This window comes from Struthio camelus, chromosome 14 (genome assembly GCF_040807025.1).
Source record: "Struthio camelus isolate bStrCam1 chromosome 14, bStrCam1.hap1, whole genome shotgun sequence".
In the NCBI taxonomy this organism is placed as follows: Eukaryota; Metazoa; Chordata; class Aves; order Struthioniformes; family Struthionidae; genus Struthio; species Struthio camelus.
In genome coordinates, this window is record NC_090955.1 from 13,171,898 (window position 1) to 13,190,450 (window position 18,553).

At 44.4% G+C, this 18,553-nt stretch overlaps 1 protein-coding gene across 50 annotated transcripts in view; it reads right to left on the reverse strand.

Moving 5' to 3' along the window:
• MAGI1 (membrane associated guanylate kinase, WW and PDZ domain containing 1) overlaps nt 1-18,553 on the reverse strand; it is a 351,119-nt gene that overhangs the window by 39,639 nt on the left and 292,927 nt on the right. For all 50 annotated transcript variants that reach the window (XM_068906871.1, XM_068906858.1, XM_068906855.1 and 47 more), the window contains 2 exons: nt 15,092-15,274; nt 13,678-14,298 (listed from right to left, as the gene is read on the reverse strand). In XM_068906871.1, the coding sequence (XP_068762972.1) occupies nt 13,678-14,298; nt 15,092-15,274 (804 nt within the window). The remainder of the gene's footprint in view (nt 1-13,677; nt 14,299-15,091; nt 15,275-18,553) is intronic.

Below are 18,553 nucleotides of genomic sequence, written 5' to 3' on the forward strand. Positions count from 1 at the left end.
TCCCTACAAAAAATAAAGCTGAGATGCAGCTGGGTTGTTGGTTCAGAGCGTAGCAGAAATCAGTTTATGGCACTGCAATCATTAAATGTTAAAATGTATTAAGTATGAGCTACTGAACAAACCTTTCCGTCAATGTTTGTCATTAATTTCAGCTGTTCCAATCCAAAAGAGATGGAAAACGGCTGAAAAATAACGGAAAATGCACACAAGGCCACTGTTTGGCAGGTCCTTCACAGGCCGATGAATCTTACGGTGTCACTGCTCTGTGCCAGAGTTTGCTGCAGAACTAGCAGTAATTGACTTTTTACCAAAATCAGTGACATGTTCACAAAAGTTGATAGTCTTTCACAGGACAAGCTTACCGCCAGGGGAAAAAATCTACTGAGCTGCGATAATGCCATAGCACCCGCTTATATCTTCACCCTTTCCAATGTATTTCCTCTGTGATTTAATCCATACAGACATCTTTCAGTAGCACTTAAAACGCGTCTTTGAATTTTGGGGGTTTTTTTGCGGGTGCAAATTCTAACTTGGGGGAAGCGCAGCCGTACGACCGAACGGGGCCCTTGTCATCACAGAGTTAACAGAGTGTTTAAAAACAAACCGGCACATCTGCTAAACAATGTCAATATGACCTAAAACCCCTTGAATGGGCTCATTGTAGCTACTTACAAAATGTGACTGGAATTAAATTAATTAGAGAACACAAATTACTCCCCTCTAAATAACAATGTAATAAAGCAACTGCTTAATGAAAAATACCAGTGATCAGTGAGCAATCCACAAGCACAAAAAAGGGACGGTAATCAAACCAAATCCACAGACTCGTCAGAACGGCTTCATACCAGGTTAGTCAAAAATGAGTCAGATGCAGGGATCTAAATTAAACTAATTATCACGGAGATTATTACATTTATCTTAACAAAAACCTCTCTCTTTTTTCCCCAGTACTCCCTTAAGCTCTGTGTACAGCTGGCTGCATCCATCTGCTCAACTATGTTTTGTAATATAGGGGAAAAAATGCAAATCATTAAGCAAGTTTTGTACCATGCCTTGAGTACTCCTAATGCCTTTACCCATCAGGAGCAATATTTCTACTGGGTGACACTGCATTATGTCGTGAGTGATGCAGTCCATGAACTAAGGCCACAATCCAGTTCATTTCATATTACTTGGCATATTTTAATTCTGCATTCTTCTGCAGTAAAATTTCCGGTGCTAGGAAGCTGCAAGTACTCTAACGCCACTGCGATGGGATCGCGGAAGAACGCAGGGGCAAAAAACGGGAAGTCACCCCAAGAGCTGCTCTTTCTAACATGAGGTGCTGCTGGTCCTGCATTTTTACAGGAATGTTTTCCTGAATCTTCTGACTTTTGCAACCAAAGTAATATGGGAAGACCACAACACGTGACAAACTGTATTTCACTGCACGTATCCAGAACGCAACGAGCAACTACAAATCCACACTGCAGCCTGGGCCGGGCTCTGGAGACGTGCTCCAAAGTTACCTGGACAGATACCAGACGTATCAAGCCCTGTTCCATAGTAGCACGTTTTGCAGACAAAGGACGAAAACGGTCAGAGGTTGGGTCTCAAGGAAGACCTCCTTCCGCCTGCTGCAGGAGGAGTCCAGCTGTCCCCTCTGAACAGCTCAGCTTGACCTGAAGGGCAGCTGGCATAAACACTTCTGCCTCCACCGCACACACACACACACACAAAAGTGTATTTCTATGGCATTTCGGCTGAAGTTGGAACAATTCAGTACCAGTCTGCACAATCAAGCCACAGAATAAGGGCGCCTGAAGAGCCAGTCAAGAACCCAGAAGTACGATCTTGTTTACTGCTTGTGGCTGCGTAGTCTGGGGCTACTGCTCAATGTTTTCCAGTTTGCTGGGAATCTTTGCACCTTAAGAGACAGAACAACCGTGACTAGATCTTCACATCTCACGATTACCTCTAGTTTCCAGTCAGGGCACCCTGTGAACTGCCCATATCCAGCAGCAAAAAAGCCATAGGTGAGCCTAAGTGAAAAGACCACCCACCCACTTGGTTTTGCCACTGTGTGGTTTGCAGCACAGAATGCACAACAGCTGAAAATTAACAGGAGATTAGTAAAAACGCAAGAAAAGAAACATTGCAGGCTGTGTCAGAAGGTTAACAATTCCAGAGAAAATGTTCCTGCATGGCAAAAAAATCAACCAAACAACATCCCCCCCCCCCGCCATCTTTCTAAATAGTGCTATTTACACTGTGCTGAATAAAAACCAAAGGCTACCATCAAAGAGCACGGACACTTGGAAAGACAAGGGGTAAAGTACTGACATCGGGGGGTACACAGCCGTTTCCCTAGCATTGCACATTGATCACCGTTTCCTGTGTGCAAAACAAGGAACTCTAAATAATTAACACTAATAGCCCTCAGTGCAGGGGAGGGGAGAGGGATGGTGACAAAGCAATCCCCTTAATTCTGTATAATCCATTGCCAAAGCATTTTTAATAAAGGATGAACACTATCTAAAAAAAAAAAAAAAAAGATGCAAGTTGATCTGTTCCAGACTGAAGAAAGAACAAGAAAACATAGCGGAATAATTGGCAGGCAAGAGACACGAGTCTGCACGCAGCCATAAGGAGTGCCATCAAGAAGAAAACCCCTACGTTGCAACGGCCTAACTTTTCTGCTTGTCATTGCAATCTGCAAAACAACTGCGTTACTGCACTAGCATAAAAATAAGCTATGCAATACAAGCTTTAAGCCATAATAATAATAATAATAATCTACACTGAAGGAATTTAGCCCTACCATAGATAACGTCTGGTATCTATGAGGTTAAGTGACAGACATCACATTTCCAAAACGCTAAAGCTAAGGAAGGGTCGTTTTCAAGAGACCATCTCGGGTATTATTAACCCACTGGCACCGGCAAAACACATAACGAGGCATAGTATATTATTGTCATTAACAGGAATTTCAGTTCTAAAGATGTTAAACTGCATTAACCTCAATTACTCACTCTTGGTCAAGATGCTAAACAATCCCTTGTAATGGAAATCTAGGTAATGTTTTCAGCACCTCAAATCAGAATTGATTTTAGACGCAATTAAAAAGATATAGGCTAATAAAATGCTATTTAATTACTATAAAAATACAAATTTAACTATGGAGTAAGATACATACAGTAATGCCAAGACAGTAAGATAATAAAGAGATTGAGAATTAGTGTTATCATTACCAATCTAGCCTATGGTTGAAAGCATGTCAGCAGTTGTTATAATTTTATTTATGAAGCTCATTAAATGAAGGATTTTTTCCTAGGAAAAAATCAGATGAAAATCTCTGCTAATATTTAAACAAATACGTGCAAACACATTGAATTTCCTAAACCTCATGAATCTGAGAAGGTGAGCATCATAATCAGAAGGTAAATAAAGACCCCAATGCCCTTAAGAAAATAAAAATATATGCCTACATAACTGTACATATGCAGATATGCAGGAAGGAATCTAGCCTTCCCCATGAGCCCTTCAAAATCAAACCTCTTCACGCTGGGGCTCAATTTCCAGCGACGGGCTGCCCAGCGCCCGCCCAGCCACGGCGAGGCTCCGGGGGCGCAGGGGGAAGGCGGCTCCCGGCCCTGAGCACCCGGCTACAGGGGAAAACCCTATTTCACTGCTGTCACACGCCTCCTCGCTCTGCTCAGCTCTGAGGGAGTCTTCAGCCTCAATACAGCAGTATTAAAGGTGTGAATTCACATGCTCCAGTCGGGCTCACGATAGCTTGTCTTATTTCGTATTTCTACAGCAGCCTGCACAAAGGGAACGCCTGCAAGTAGGGCCCTCTTGGCATGAGTTTGATATTGCTATTAATAAATCATGTCCCTTAATGATAAGCTAATAATTACTGCATGCTTAGGCAGATTCAGCCCTGGGGGTGCGCATGCACGTGGGGCAAGTGAAGACAGAAAATTCTTCCTGGAGGACAGTGGGGGCTGCACGTGCTTTCGCAAAACATAGCCTTATTCAATTTAAAATACAGTTTTCTGCTAAAATATATATAAAAGTGCCTCAATACACTTCAAGTATGTAACAGTCCATCTCAGAAACTACCCCCTGAGGGTAAGGACGGAGTCAAAACTCTTAGGGAGTGATATTCACCTGCCACATCCTTACCAATGCAATATTCATCTTCATGTGCCTCCAGCCACAGGGGCTGGACCTAGCCCAGGATGCTCAGCCACCTGCAGCCTCTCTCGCAATCTCAGCCTCCGCTGCCGCGTTTGTCCCATGCGCCTGCACTACGAACTCTTCAAGTCCAACCCACGGTGTGTTGTTGGCTTTTCTGGCACGAAAGGCATTGCTTTAACTGGCTTTCAAAGCTGCTACAGTTTTAATTACTATTACTGTCATAAAAAGGAACTCCATCTGACCAGGAAAAAACTAATATGAAAACCAAACAAAATAGTCCCAACACAGAACCGGGGGGGGGGGAGCAAAAATCAATTAAATTCAGAAGAGACAGACCTCGAAATATGCAAATATATATTAAAAACATGCAGATATATATTAAAAAGCATCATCTGTCTCAGAACAAAACCATCAACTAGTACACTACAAAATCATCTTTCATCCTCAGTTTTGCCCACCTGCTATTTCTTTTAAGGGCTCTCCGAATGCATTTAACTACAGTGATAATTTAAGACCATTTCTGAATTTCCAATAGCTCATTATTTCTATTATGACTGGTTATTATCATGCCAAATCAGGGCAGCAACCACCACGCTCAGCCAAAATGTGGCTGAGAAAAACTTGCTAGTTCCAAGTACACGCACACCCAAACGCCGCACAGGTGGTGTGTAAGGGTGGGAGGAAAAAACGGGTGGAATACAGCGCTTGCCGCTGCACAGCTCCAAGTCTGCTCGACTTCCCACTGTGTAAAACTGGAGGATGAAGTGGGAGGCACATCTCTAGTTAAATCTGCCTTATCTAATGCATAGTATTAGGTTCTGCTGTGCCACCTTGTGTTACATCACATCACATCTGATATAAAGCAACACTGCGTGGGTTTGAGTCGCTCCACTTATACCACTTCAGCATTTAATACTGAAACCAAATCAAAACATTAAAAAAAAAAAAACACTTCTAAAACCTCAAGCTAAGGAGAAAAAAACAAGCCTTTAGAAGGTTATTTCAGAGCTTTCATCTTTCATTGGCCAAGCCATCTCCAGTTTTGTTCTCGTACAAGAGCCTACTGCTTTCTGAAAGATAAGGTGGTTCATGCAATAAAACATCCTGATAGGAAGATTTCAGACAATTTTTACTTCCAGCATTCAGCAAACGCTTTGGTTTTCTTACTGATTTTAAAGCAGATCCAAATTTCCTGCCACAGAGAGGCAGCCGTGAGCGTAACGTGCACAACATCGCTATTGGGTTTTGTGAATACGCAAGATTAGGTGAAGCAAATTATTTTGCTATTCCAAATATGTTAATTGTTCACCTCTTTCATGATTAAAGAACAGGTTTCCTCCTGGCCTTAAACTAAGCTCATGTAAAATCTCAAACCCTTAGGAAACAATTGCAGCCCTTAAAATAAACGAAAAGCACGTAACAAAATGCCAAGTAATGAATCAGCAACTGTTTTACCCTGTTTTACCATTCCCAGCAGCTCTGGAGCTCGGGCGACACAAGCTACAGCACAGATAGGCCATACTGCCACAGAAAAGCAGGACAATCTGTGTAAAACTAACCCTGACCTGAACATGGATTTCACAGGCATCTCCTCGCTTGCTTACTCATTTCTGCAACAGAATCGGTGCCAACAAAGCTAATTAAGGGCAGCTGGGGGAAAACACTTGTGCCCCCAATGACTGACAGATTAACATCGGCACTTCACCTGCACTGCACCAGTGAGAGAGGAAAACACTGCAGGCAATTAAAATGTCGCCATGCTGGTGACGCCAATTCTCTTTTTATTATTGGGACCGTAATATTTTAAAGCTGTTGCTTTTGGAGTCAGGTGCTCATATGAGAATCTGCTTTGTTTGAAGTTTCTTAGCCTCGGGGGTTGAGAAAAGGCAGTCGAATATGAATGCTAGAGGCTTGAAATAAAAAGACAAAAAGATACAGTATTTTTGGATCCTATGGGTTTAAAGCCAAGCTCTGAAATTTTGGGGGCCTACTGTTTAAGTATTTGGGCTTTTTGAGGTTGCCACTGGAACTGGAAGGTCCCATTTCAACTGGACGCCTTGCACTGGGAAACTCCAGCATGACCTCGTAAAGCCAATTAAGCAGTTCCTGCAAAGGCACTATTTTATGAACATCCATAACGCACATCAGACTATTCAGGGGCTCAACAAGCTACCCAGGATTACCCTGTGCGGCTGCAGGCGTTCGTAGGCACGCAAAACCTCGGAGAAACCTACTGCTTCCTGGAGTTTAATGGAAGCCCTGACACGAACTTCAGCAGGACCAAAATTTCACCCTGTATGTTTTTGGTAAGCACCATTACCCCAGGCCTTGCAAATAGAGATCATCAGAAACAAATGGTTAATGTCACTAAGGTTAACTCCTGTCAAGCACTTTGAAGGAGAAAAATTCTGCATAATCCCAAAATATTACATTATTTATAAGGCGACCTGATTTTACGTGTTAGGCTCGGCTTATTTTTATCACAAAGGGAAAACAAGTTGCTGTTGGCTTGTTTTACAAAACCAATTACCAGTGATCAGTGTATTGTGCTGCATAACAACATACAGCATTGCCCCAAAAAGGCATATCTAACACTCTGAAGCTTTTCAGAGGAAAACTAGCTTGCACAGTGGATTGAAACACATGCACAGAAGCAATTCTAATAAGGGGTGTGAACCTCAAACTTCTTATTAAAAATATCAAAATGTGCAACTTTTCCTTTATTTTTTCTTTTTCTGACTTCAACTCATTTCTGTATCTGTTCCTTCATGTAACAGTCCATAATCAGAATACTACTGTAAGAGAATAGTAAATGTGACATCAAAACTTGCTTTAAAGTCTCATCAGCTTTTTCAGCCTTGTTAGAACGTAATTCCACTTAACAGAGAGAAAAGAATATCAGAGACTCAGTCCTTTCGAAAAAAAGATGCAACTACTCCCAAATAAAGGTTCCTCAAGACCTGTTTCTTCCTTGTAAATAATTCATGAAAACTAGATAACTTGTGCTGAAACTGTATTAAACCTGATTTAGTGTTTAGCTAGTCATGCAATTTTTTTTATTAGGGTTGCCTATTTTCAAAAAATGGAAAGATACCATCGTAAAATATTTTAATAACATTTCATTTTAACGCAATTTGTAGACCAACTTAAAAACTGATTTGCTTCTTCCCAGGCAAATCTCTCTAAAGGAAACAGGAACAAAAATAAACAGTAGGAAATGTTTGAAGATAGATTTGTATATGCCAAATGAGTTTCCCAATTTAATCAGGAAATCTGTAACACAGGAATCATAATGAACGTGAAAAAAAATCTTGGCGTTACACAGGGACATATGCTTCTTTAAACCTACTATGATTCTGATAATTTTTTCGTATAATTTACCACTAATTAGGAGTACTCATAAGCTATCAAAAATAACACCCTCGCCAGTTATTTCTGGTTGTACTATTCGTGCTACGGTATCAGAAATTATGTACATCTCAAAATAACCCATACCAACTGATAAATTGCTGAGAAATTCAATAAGCAGGGTGATACCTGTGCAGAAGGTACTGGGAGGCTTTGGTGACTGGTGGTGGTTGACAGGAGGTAAGGAGGGAGAAGCAAGGAAAAAAGAGCTGACTGGAAGTGGGGTTTTCCAGAAATGAGAGGTGAGTTGAGCATGCCAGACGGCGGAGAGGAGGGAGATATGCTCCTGTTCCTGCTGAGGCAAGAAGCTGCCCCGATGTGGAGGGAAGCGAGGAAAGCGGACAGGAGGGAATTACCATTTTCAAGAGGTGATCCGTGGAAGACAGGAGTGAAAGAGGGCCTCGAAGGATTTGAGAGCCACTTTTTGGTTGAGAATAAATAGAAGAGTTTAACTTATGGGAAAAAATAATCTGCATTAAAAGAAAAACTAGGATAAAGAAGATGCAACCGTCTCATCTCAGGAGACATCGAAGCCGCATCCAGCACATGGCAGGAGCAGGTGAGGCAGAGCTACACGGCAGTGGGAGAGGGGCAGCGATGCTGTCTTGGGCAGGCGTACGCAGATGCAGCCCACGTTCACCGCACCAGCTGCGGACACCTCACCTCCCCGTCCGGCCCCAAGGACCTGCCACCAGTGGGGGCCCTTTGGAAAACCGCTGCCATCTGGGCCATCGTCCTGCAAAATCATCCGCACTGGCAGCTCCGAGTTAAGCCAGGACAGATTTCCACGGCGGTGCCGACGGATCCAAGCGCAGGACAAAGACCCCAGTGTAATATTCTGCTCCCTCTGTGCTAAGAAGTGAAAGCGCTGTTGGAAATGGTGAACTTTTTTCCCCTATCCAGAAGCTTTGGCAAAGGCAAACACGCTCTGTGGCAACAGTCATATGACTCCCAAGTTGTGATTTTGTCCTAAATGCCACTTGGACTCACTCTTTCTCTAATTCAGCAGCTGCTACAACAGTTTGAAATTTTCTGGCAGCTAGAGGCTGAAGTGGCATGACTTTCAGCTCGCTCTTCACTGCGAGCCTAAAGGGCAAACAGAAGTGAGTGGCTTGTTCAAAAAGAGTTCAAGCCTCCACTGAATAGCTGATTGCAGCTCTAATTACCATGGCTTTACTTCATTAGGGACAGCAACTGAGAAGGAGATCTAATTCCAACGATGCGAGATTAGATACTGCTTTTTTGTTTGGCTCTTACCGTTTAATGATGGATTGCCAGCACTTCTGGTAAGGACAGTAAGGTGAAACGACTCCATTTCTATCGGGGAGAGATATCTCAAGAAACATGTAGAAAGACATTTGCCAATTTTTGCTTACAAAATTCAAGGCGCTAGGCGCTCACGGAGGCGCCAGAAAGCAAGGAGTACCGAGGAGATGTCCTCTGAAACTAACAGCATTACTGGATCTCACCCAGCCCGGATATTTTATGTTCAATGTCATTGCTCCCTTACGCTGCAGCATTGCATTTTGACACTCTAGATCTCAAAGAGCAATCTGATTTCCATCATGCTGTTATAATGGGCAAGCAATTATTGGCCATTATGATATATTGTTTGCAAAGTTTTCCCACTGCATCTTAATGATCCATTAACTCTCGCTGCCCTGGCTGGGGAGAGCTTGAAGCTGCAGCCAGCAGCGTAAAGAAAAAGACATTCCTCTTTTTGTTAATATGTGATGTTTCAGTGCCTGAACACAAGATAAATAGGGAGAAAAATGTCCTCCCATCCTAGGTTACAGAAAGACCTGCCAGGTGCAGAGCAGTTGACTCTAGGACACATTTTCACCACTGGATGAAGGAGTTAACGCCTTTCTGTGGGGAGCAGTGGAGGTTAATTAGCCTCACATGCCAAGAGCATCACTGCAACAGCAACACATAGTCTATATAGTTAAGCTGACCTAATAGGTTTATTGCTTGAAAGCTTTGCAATTTTGTTCTATTGCTGCAAATCTCTCTTTAAGGTATACGCATTATAAGACCTGCTTAAGACCTTTGAGTCAAGGACCAAAGGAACAGGACTATTGGTGTAGGCCTCCCCAGAAACATCTTCCATTCAGCTGAACCTTGAAAAGGGAATTTGCTACTGACTTTGCTTTTGGCTAGAGGCAAGCCCTCGGGTGCCCACTGATGAGCATTTAAACAGGTGTGGCTGAGGTTCTTGTGCCCTCAAAAGACAACTGGTTTTGAAACTCCAGCATATATCTCATACACGTCTCAAAAGACTGATTTCCCTTCTTCAATTTAATGTAAATTTGCACCAGGAAAGGCTATCAGAAACTCTACTGATTTGCACATGGGGAGTGACGTTTCACCTGCGTGCTTTTAGTTTGATCTGGAGCAAAGTGGGAACACATCTTTGAGGGGATTAGCTAGATCAGGCTCAAGGTCTATGCTATTTTTGACCTTCCAGCCCGTACAGATGCTAGTGAGCACTAACTGTGAAAGCTTTGAAGGGAAACTCCACCCATTTGGACATGCAGAAAAACTACCCAGCTTAGTTCTTGTAACTGAACACACACCAGTCACAATATTTTTGGATGACCATATAGATGGCTGTACTGAAGACTGGCCTAAGATTGATGGGGGGAAAAAAAAAAAGTATCGGAGGTAATTTGCAAAATACACCAATAAAGCACACAAATATTTTCCCTGAGATAAATGTTGGATCTTACTGACACAACAAAATACAGCACAGCAGTTTTGCAGAATTACTTACTCTGGAATTGCCCCCTATCTGTCCCAGTGTAGCCACACTACCTGAGAATAAAATTCATTAGCAAAACAGGGGAATTATTCTGCCAAAAGGTTGCTTTGATTCTGAACAGAATCTCTGCAGCAGTAATTAAGAACTACTTATTTCAATCAATTACTTTGCATAGACAAGACTTCAATGAAAAACATATTTTGAAAGGCAATTATTAGTACCATTTTTTGAGAAAAGTGCTTTGTTTACTTGTTAGGTTCAAAGCTAAAAAGAACCTTTTCAGCTACAAATATACAAAAATGAGGATGTACTTTTTCTTTTGGCCTTTTTAACAATGATTCTTCAAAATAAACTGCAATGCGCAACCTCAGGCCAAGACAAAACCATACGCTTAAGTCTGCATTCTGAACTAGCAGCACCGCTTTAATTTCAGGTGTGCAGCCCTTGAATGGACCTCCTGGGTTGCCAAGTTGTATTCCCTTCAAAAATTTACTGAGCTTCGCCTTCTGACAACACAGGCTTTATGCCTCCTCCAAGGCTCTAACGGGTCGGCGCTTTCTTATTTCCAGCTTAAAATCACTCACTGCCAAACTATATCTGTTTGTTCTTAAGCTAAGATCTCTCTTTGGTTTAAGTATCTTCTCTCTCTCTCTCTCTCCTACCTGATAGTTAGGGACAATAGTTTTGCCCCTTCAGCCCCTTCGCTTTGTTTAGCTAAAGCAGCTTTTTGGGTCTGCTCTCGCGTGCGGCTGAATCTGCCCTGCAGCCCTCCGCACCCGGGCTCCAGCTGGGATACCTCCTTCCTGAACCTCCCAAGTGCTGAAGTTTGGACTGAGACACATCCCTTGGCAGTTTTATCTAGCGCTATGTAGAGATTAAACAGGAAAATGATAGCAAGGAAATATGAACCCCTAGGAGGAAGGGGAAAAGGGGAAGCATCTCGTTACACAGGTAAGAGAAGTTTTTCTACAGGGCCTCTTGAAATCAAAATCTCAATGACCTGCTATCATCCCTCTCTCAGTTAATATATTTTTTCTCCCCTTACGGAGTCCTGCAAACGATGTTCAGATGATACACGAGAAGCAGAGCAGGGGACAAGCATTTCAGCCTCACCCTTCCTGAAATCATCCTTCTGTTCCTTGCTCAAAATCAATGGCAGGACGTACCAGCTCCTGTAAGCAGAGCTTCAGCTGAAGACACTTTACATCAAATATTTTACAGGCTGCTGTCAGAGGCTGTGGGCTTTGCATTTTAACAATTAAACCCAGTCACTGGGAGTGCACCAGCAGCTTGGAGCAGGCAGAGCTTTTCCTGTATATTACACATCTCTTTCTGATATTTTTCTGCCTGATTAGTAATCACTTCTGACAAATCCCTTGGACAGCTCTGAACACCAGTCTTAGCGTTGGAGGGATGCTTCGTGCAAAGCCTCGCTGCGTGCAAACGTCACACTAAGGCACGGGGGCTGACAGGCTCTCCGAGCACTTTCTTCGCCGGACACCAGAGGGAGGAGGAGGAAAAGACAAGTCGCAGGGAAGCGGAAAAAGTACTTTGAGAGCCCTGAAGGAGCTTAGCAGACACTGGAGCCAAATACATTTCTGTAATCGGACCAAAATAAACAGCGGCACGTTGTCTGGGGATGGTGCTTCTGATAAAAGACTTGGCAGAGGTAACGCAAGGTGAAGTTACTGGAGACAGGACCCAAGTGCACCAGCTCTGAGCACCGGGTGATCTTAGCCAACTCCATCTCACAACCTGTAACAAACCCGCCTGCTCCCCGGGCTGCGGCTGCGATGGCAACCTGCGTCTGCTTGGCTTGCGCGCCACAACTAACCACCTTCCCAAACAGCTCTCCTCCTCCTGGATGTGAAGGAAAACACCTTTCAATGATTAACTGCGGATCCAGGGCCGCCACGGTTACAGTGTCCTGTACCATGATGGAATGAAATTTGGAGCTGCAAGTACTCTGTAATCAAACCGAAATATTAGGGCCTTGATAGAGGGCAGGAAGGAGGGGGTTCAAGGACATCGAGGTGGGAAGGTGATAGCAAATAGTCAATATGGGTTTAGTATCTTGATTAAATGAAAGAAAAGAGATTCAGCAATTTTACCAGAGAACTATTTACTACCTTATTAAAATGATACTTTTATTTCCTCATCAAATCTTTTCATTAGACCTTCAAGGTATAAGAAGGATTATTAAATGTCAGCCACAATTCAAATAATTAATGCATGGTGGTACCAGATATATGTGTGCTCTCTGGGAGGATTAATAGCAGCTGCTGTTTTTCTTCCAACCATATTTTCTCCCAAATACATAAATTACTCATGAGAATACAGTACATTTTAATACCTCTCTAGTATTGAAATTCTTTAAGGAACTCACACTTTGGAAATCAGTATACAAAACTGGAGAACTTTTAATATATTCAGTTATCTGCTTTTTAATTTACTATCAAAATTTAAAAATACAGTAAGCACTTGGAAAGGGAGGAGCATAAGAAAAGCACTGCTTTCACCAGAACTGTATTATTTGCAGCATTAATGTCCTCAGCTTCTTGAAACAGCCTTTCAAAAATAAGACACCAGAGTTGCAAATTCTGAAAGCAGCTTGTCCCCCCAGAAAATTGGCAGGCATCCATTGCTAAGCTGTTACAATCAGAAGAATCTGGAAAGATTTCAGAGAAGTACTTTTATATAAAACACTCCTCCCAGTGCTGGCTGGGGGTTGCAAGCAACACTTCAGTTGCTTACAGCTTGGAGAAGTTTAAATTCTCTCAGAATCACAGAATGGCTGAGGTTGGAAGGGGCCTCAAGAGATCATCTAGTCCAGTCCCTCTGCTCAAGCAGGCTCACCTAGAGCACATTGCCCAGGACCCTGTCCAGGTGGCTTCTGAACATCTCCAAGGATGGTGATGTTCCTTCTCTCTTTCTCCCTTGAAACGCAGCCGAGGTGTAACCCTTCCACAGTGAAAATTTAGCGAGTGTCTGATTCTGGACACTGTAAATCACAAAGCACCACGTATTGCCAGCCTCTTCCATCTCCCCAAACAGCTCAAGATACGTCCGTATCAAATTTAAAAGAATTAAGCTTTACAAGCACACAAGATCAGAGTTTGTCACGTAAGTAAAGTTGTAAGTACCTCACCCCTTTATCCACTGTCTGAAGACGTGTGTAGGCATGTGTGCATGGGAACTACACGCACATTCCCCCCAGCATAGCTTCAACGGCAAAACAATAAATAATTTTTACTGTATATAGCAGGTCTATCATGACACACATCTCTTTCAAGAAAAAATATTTTCAAGCAATTTTGAAGACATACCTCCTCGCTGCACCAGCAACGTGACTTCGCTCCCTTTAGGGCATTCAATCAGCATATCCACCACCTGGTTGTGGGTGAGGCTCTGCACATTCTTCTTGTTGACTTCAACTATAAGGTCGCCCTCCTTCAGGCCTCGGCACCGCGGGCTGTCTACAATTTGTTTCACTCTTTGGCCGCCCCCACCAGGACTGTCCGCTATAGTAAAACCAAAGCCCATAGGCCCTTTCACTATATGCACAGTTATGAGTTCAGGCTGTGTTGCTATCGAAGACGCCAAAGAGACCGTATCATTGGGGTAGCCATGGGATCCATTGGAAGAGACTTCAGCTGGGCTGCTTGGCCTTGCTTCCTTTGTGCCATTTACCTTCCCCGTTTTACTACTGTGGCTCGCCGGAGAGTCGTAATTTTCCTGCCCGTTCACAATGATCGGCTCTTTATCCAAAATCGCCACGGACGTAACCAGGCTTGTGTTGGGATCATCGGGATCAAAGGGCAGAGGGTAGCCTCGGCACAGTTCAAGGTCCACGCTGGCTCCGATGGGAATGGACTGGAAGATTTTCACAACTTGAGCGTGAGTATGGCCCAGCACGCAGGTATCATTCACGCTGACGATGACATCCCCTGCAGAACACACAGGCAGATATACCAAACCCATTTAGCCACATCACTTTTGTGCATGAAGCTCCCCCAGGAGTCTGAGGACTCGAGCTTGAGAGCTCTGATCTGCAGCATCCACAGGTGCTACTCACAGTGGAGTAGCATCATTTAAATACCTGTGCAAGGAAAACCAGTAGTCGCGCTTGGGCAAGCAAGAACTATCTATACACAATGGATTCTCTGCATAATGCTGTCATATGCATAAATGTTTCTGACAGTGGAAAATGCAATTTGGCTCATGCAAAAAATTAATAAATTCAAACGACAATATATGGCCCATTTAACAGCTATTGCGAAGCCCAGCTCTCACTGTTATGCACTGTGCTACACTGATGTATGATTGAAATGAAACTGGGAGCACAGGAGGGCTATAACGGAAGGCTCTCAACTACCAACTGCTCAAATATGGTGCCATACACCACATCTCAGACCCACTTTGGCTTGAAGTCTAGCTATTGATTAAGTGATGATTTGTTTTTAACACTGTGGCTGCAAGACAAGGATGTTTAAGGTTGTGATGTTCCTTGCGTAACTCAGGATCTGTGGCCTCAGGTAATTCCTAACAGGAATTCACCATGCTGGGCCTAATCTCAGCCAGAACAAACCAGCCTGCTGTTTCCTTGCCACCCACTGGGCACCGCGCTCTCAGCACCTTCACGCAGGAAAATGCAGAATAGACTACTCCTCACCCATTCCCTGGGCAGCACTAGGATGAAACGGTGCATGGCATGGTGATTTGGATTTAAAGCACAGGTACCTGTTTCCATTTTGCCATCCAATGCTGCGGGGCCGTCAAGCACCAAACTTTTGATTTGGAGAAATTCATCCGGTTCATCCCCTCCAACGACAGTGAAGCCGAATCCCCTGCTGCTTTTCCTTAGCTTGGTATGGATGAACTTCCCTTTCAACTCAGAAGGGTTTCGGGTAAAAAAGGGTTTTCCTGTTTAGGAAGTTTAGAAATATCTATAAATAGGCAGATAACATTTGGTCTGTTTTTCCTCTTCCCTTCCCCATTTTTTTGCATGGGCAAATACAGTAGTGCTTTGGGACAGAAACTCCAATGTACTTGCATCTCTTCCCACTCCACCCATTTCACTGGGTGAAAGGCAATGGACTGCACGACTATGTGGGTCATGCAGCAAAATGAGTGAGGAAAGGTCCTACTGCTTCTCCCTGTGGTAGCTGTGGTTGCACATGCCTAAGCCCTGAGCCTACAAAGAGGGAAATACGCTGGCGTTGGGAACCGGAATATATTGGAGCTGACGTAACTGACTTCAATATTCTTCTTATCTCTTTGTCCTCAGATGGTTACAGCCATCTGGGAAGAGGAAATACAGTAGAGTTAGCTGTTCACAAAGATAGAGGATTCAGCTCTAGCTATCAGAAGTAGATGCTGCGCTAAGGCAGCTCCCATAGCTTTGCTGGGGCATTTCGGCACTGCCACGCAGGGTCTCTTCTGTCCCCAAACTGCCAGTTCCTTGGGCAGAGCATGCCAAATTGCACAGGCTGGGAAGGAAGCACAAACGCCTGTGACGGAAGGAGGTCACAGGGAGAATTTCTAGGAAAAGGAGCATCGTTATGTTTTTAACCGTTTGACCTTCTCCCAACCCACTGTGCAAGAAAAAATTTCTGAGCTCTAGCAAGACACGCTTTAATCTAACCTTCCCCACCACCTTCACTACCACCCTATGACCTCCTCCTCTGAAGAAGGGGGAGGATACTGATGTTGTTCTTCAGATACTGTTTGAAGCATTGCCCATTTTCTTTCTACTCCCTGCCTTTTATGGATGAAACATTGCTGTTGTAAGTAGGGATCAAAGAGCACCCCAGGACAGGAGTGGCTGTGCTGGAGGGCTGTTAACAATGCTCTCAGGCAACACAGTGAAGAGAGAACAAGGTGCTCTCCAAATAAAAGCCCATCCTTGCAAAGCTTGTTGCACAAGCTCTGAAAATTTGCTGTACTTCACAAGGCCAACACTAAGCACCTTTGCACTTTTAATTGTTTCTGATGCTTAGAGAGGAAAAGACTGTGTCACTAAGCCCTCTGGTGACAGCTCTAGGATCAGCAGTGCCTATTACAGCCAGCAGAGCTGGCACACTCTCAAAAACCTCAGCAGCACCACTATGGGCCGCTGCTCAGAAAGCAGACCTTGAGGGAGAGCTCGGGGATTTGAGGCTCATAAGCCCTCAACTGGGAGCGGGGGAGAAGTATATTTGAAGATTATTCATGAGGGGGCAGAGTGAGGACTTGCAGCCTTCTGCCTTTGAAGGGGAGCACACAAATATGGTAATCCTGCACACTGGGGGCAGACGCTCTGCTCAGACCCCAAAATGCAAAAAAAGCCCTGCTGGCCAAAGTGCAACCCAATGTCTCAGGTAATGAGGATGGCTGAAAGGTAGCGTATATTACCCAGTGCTTGGTGCTGGGCTAATTTTTGTTTCAAAAGACAAGCGGAGTAAGCAAAGCTTGCTGCCATCTGCCTACAGACACAGCGTGAACTTGCCCTGCAGCAAGAGGGAAGAGTAGCACATTAGTCTGCACCATAGGCTATATCCCACATCTAGCATTTGGGAGAAGGTCTCATTTCAGATGAGAAGATCTACAAAACACCCGCTGCTCTGTTCCTTGTGCTCATGTCCCAGCAGCACTGGCAGGGACGGAAAACCCTGGCCCAAGGGTGGCTGGAGATAGCAGCTGCCCAGGGTGAGCGAGAAGACGGGAGCAGCGCTGCGAAAGGAGGAGGAAGGAACAAAAGCGAGAGGAAAGTCATCGGTGAGTGCCAGGACAAGCCACGCAGAGCGGTGCTGAGACAGGCTAATGCCTTCCTGTAACTCTGCCACAAAATTTTGATGGATGGCAGTCGGGAACGGGTGGACAGCTAGGTATGGTTTCCAATGTCACCCCCTGGGCGACTGGCCCCTGCCTTGCCACGCACGGCTGCCTGGGCAGCCCTGGCTCTGTTTTCGGTGTAACACACCGACGTGACACTCGCAGGTTTCCCCCCAAAGAGGACTGGCTGTTTTGGGGCACTTTGATACGATGCCTAACGCATCCTCTCGCTATGCCAGCGCACCCAGACCTCCCATGCTTTTCCCTATTGCCAGTCTGATTACTCTAATTCCCCATGGGAAGGCACCGGGGGCTTTGGATGCTGTCATATTTGGCAGGTCTGCTTCAGAAGGGCTGAGCCACCTGCAGCAGAGCCCTCCCTGGTTCTGCAGGGCAGCAAGCGCAGCCCGGGACTGCAGTGCCCTTGTCAGGCTCACCTTCGGAGACTATATCCGAACTGCAGAACGCAGGAGCGTTCCCCAGTTCCTGAGGCCAGCCCACCCCCTACCCACTACCAGATCTATCAGGATGACACATGCTCCAGCTAATTTTCTGCTCTTTCACCTTCCCCAGCCTCTGGCTTTCTGCAGATGAGGGCAATGCCACATGCTCGCTATACAATTTACACACAGCTGAAGACAAAGCCCACTTATGATTACTTACAGTAACAACCAGAGAGCACCTGTACTGGGAACAGGTACAAGTGAAACTCTCTGCTCTTTCTGGCAACCTGATTTGGCAAAGTTTCAGCTCATGCTGCAAATAAAAGAAAAAATCATGTCCTGTCTAGCTGGTTATTTAAGACAAGCCACTGACCTGTGAGCAGTTGGCCATACATGTACCACTGACTAAGACATAAGGCCGTAATATCCCAAAGTGCTTGGGCACATGTTCAGTTCAAATTTAAAGTAGGTCCACAGTAAGACTGCAAGACTGGAGCCCAGGTCTGTAGGTCTTTTTGAAAAAGCACTTTGCACTAGCCTCTATTACCAGTATCATTTGCTCGCTCTGTAGGGCTTCCCAGAGGTGCCAGGGACTTAATGAGCTTCAACTCAGGAGCTTTTTCTGAAGCAATGTGTGCCCAAAGCACTTGTGCCTTTTTGCCTTCTGGTACTGCAGACAGTCAAGGATTGAGCAGGGAGGCCTGGAAGCTCAGTAAAGCTCCCCAAACAGCAGAGGATCTTCAAGAACTCTCTTCTGATGTTCCCTCAGCGCCTACTCCCTCTACATTAAAAACATTTGAATTCAATTTTTCATTTGGATTCAAAGCACAAACACGAAAATGGAAACACATTAAATCACAAGCCAGACCCCTCCCTGGCAAAACTAGAAACAAGCTACTCAGGCAGTTCACAAATGCAAGCAGGACACCTGAACTCTCCAAAATTA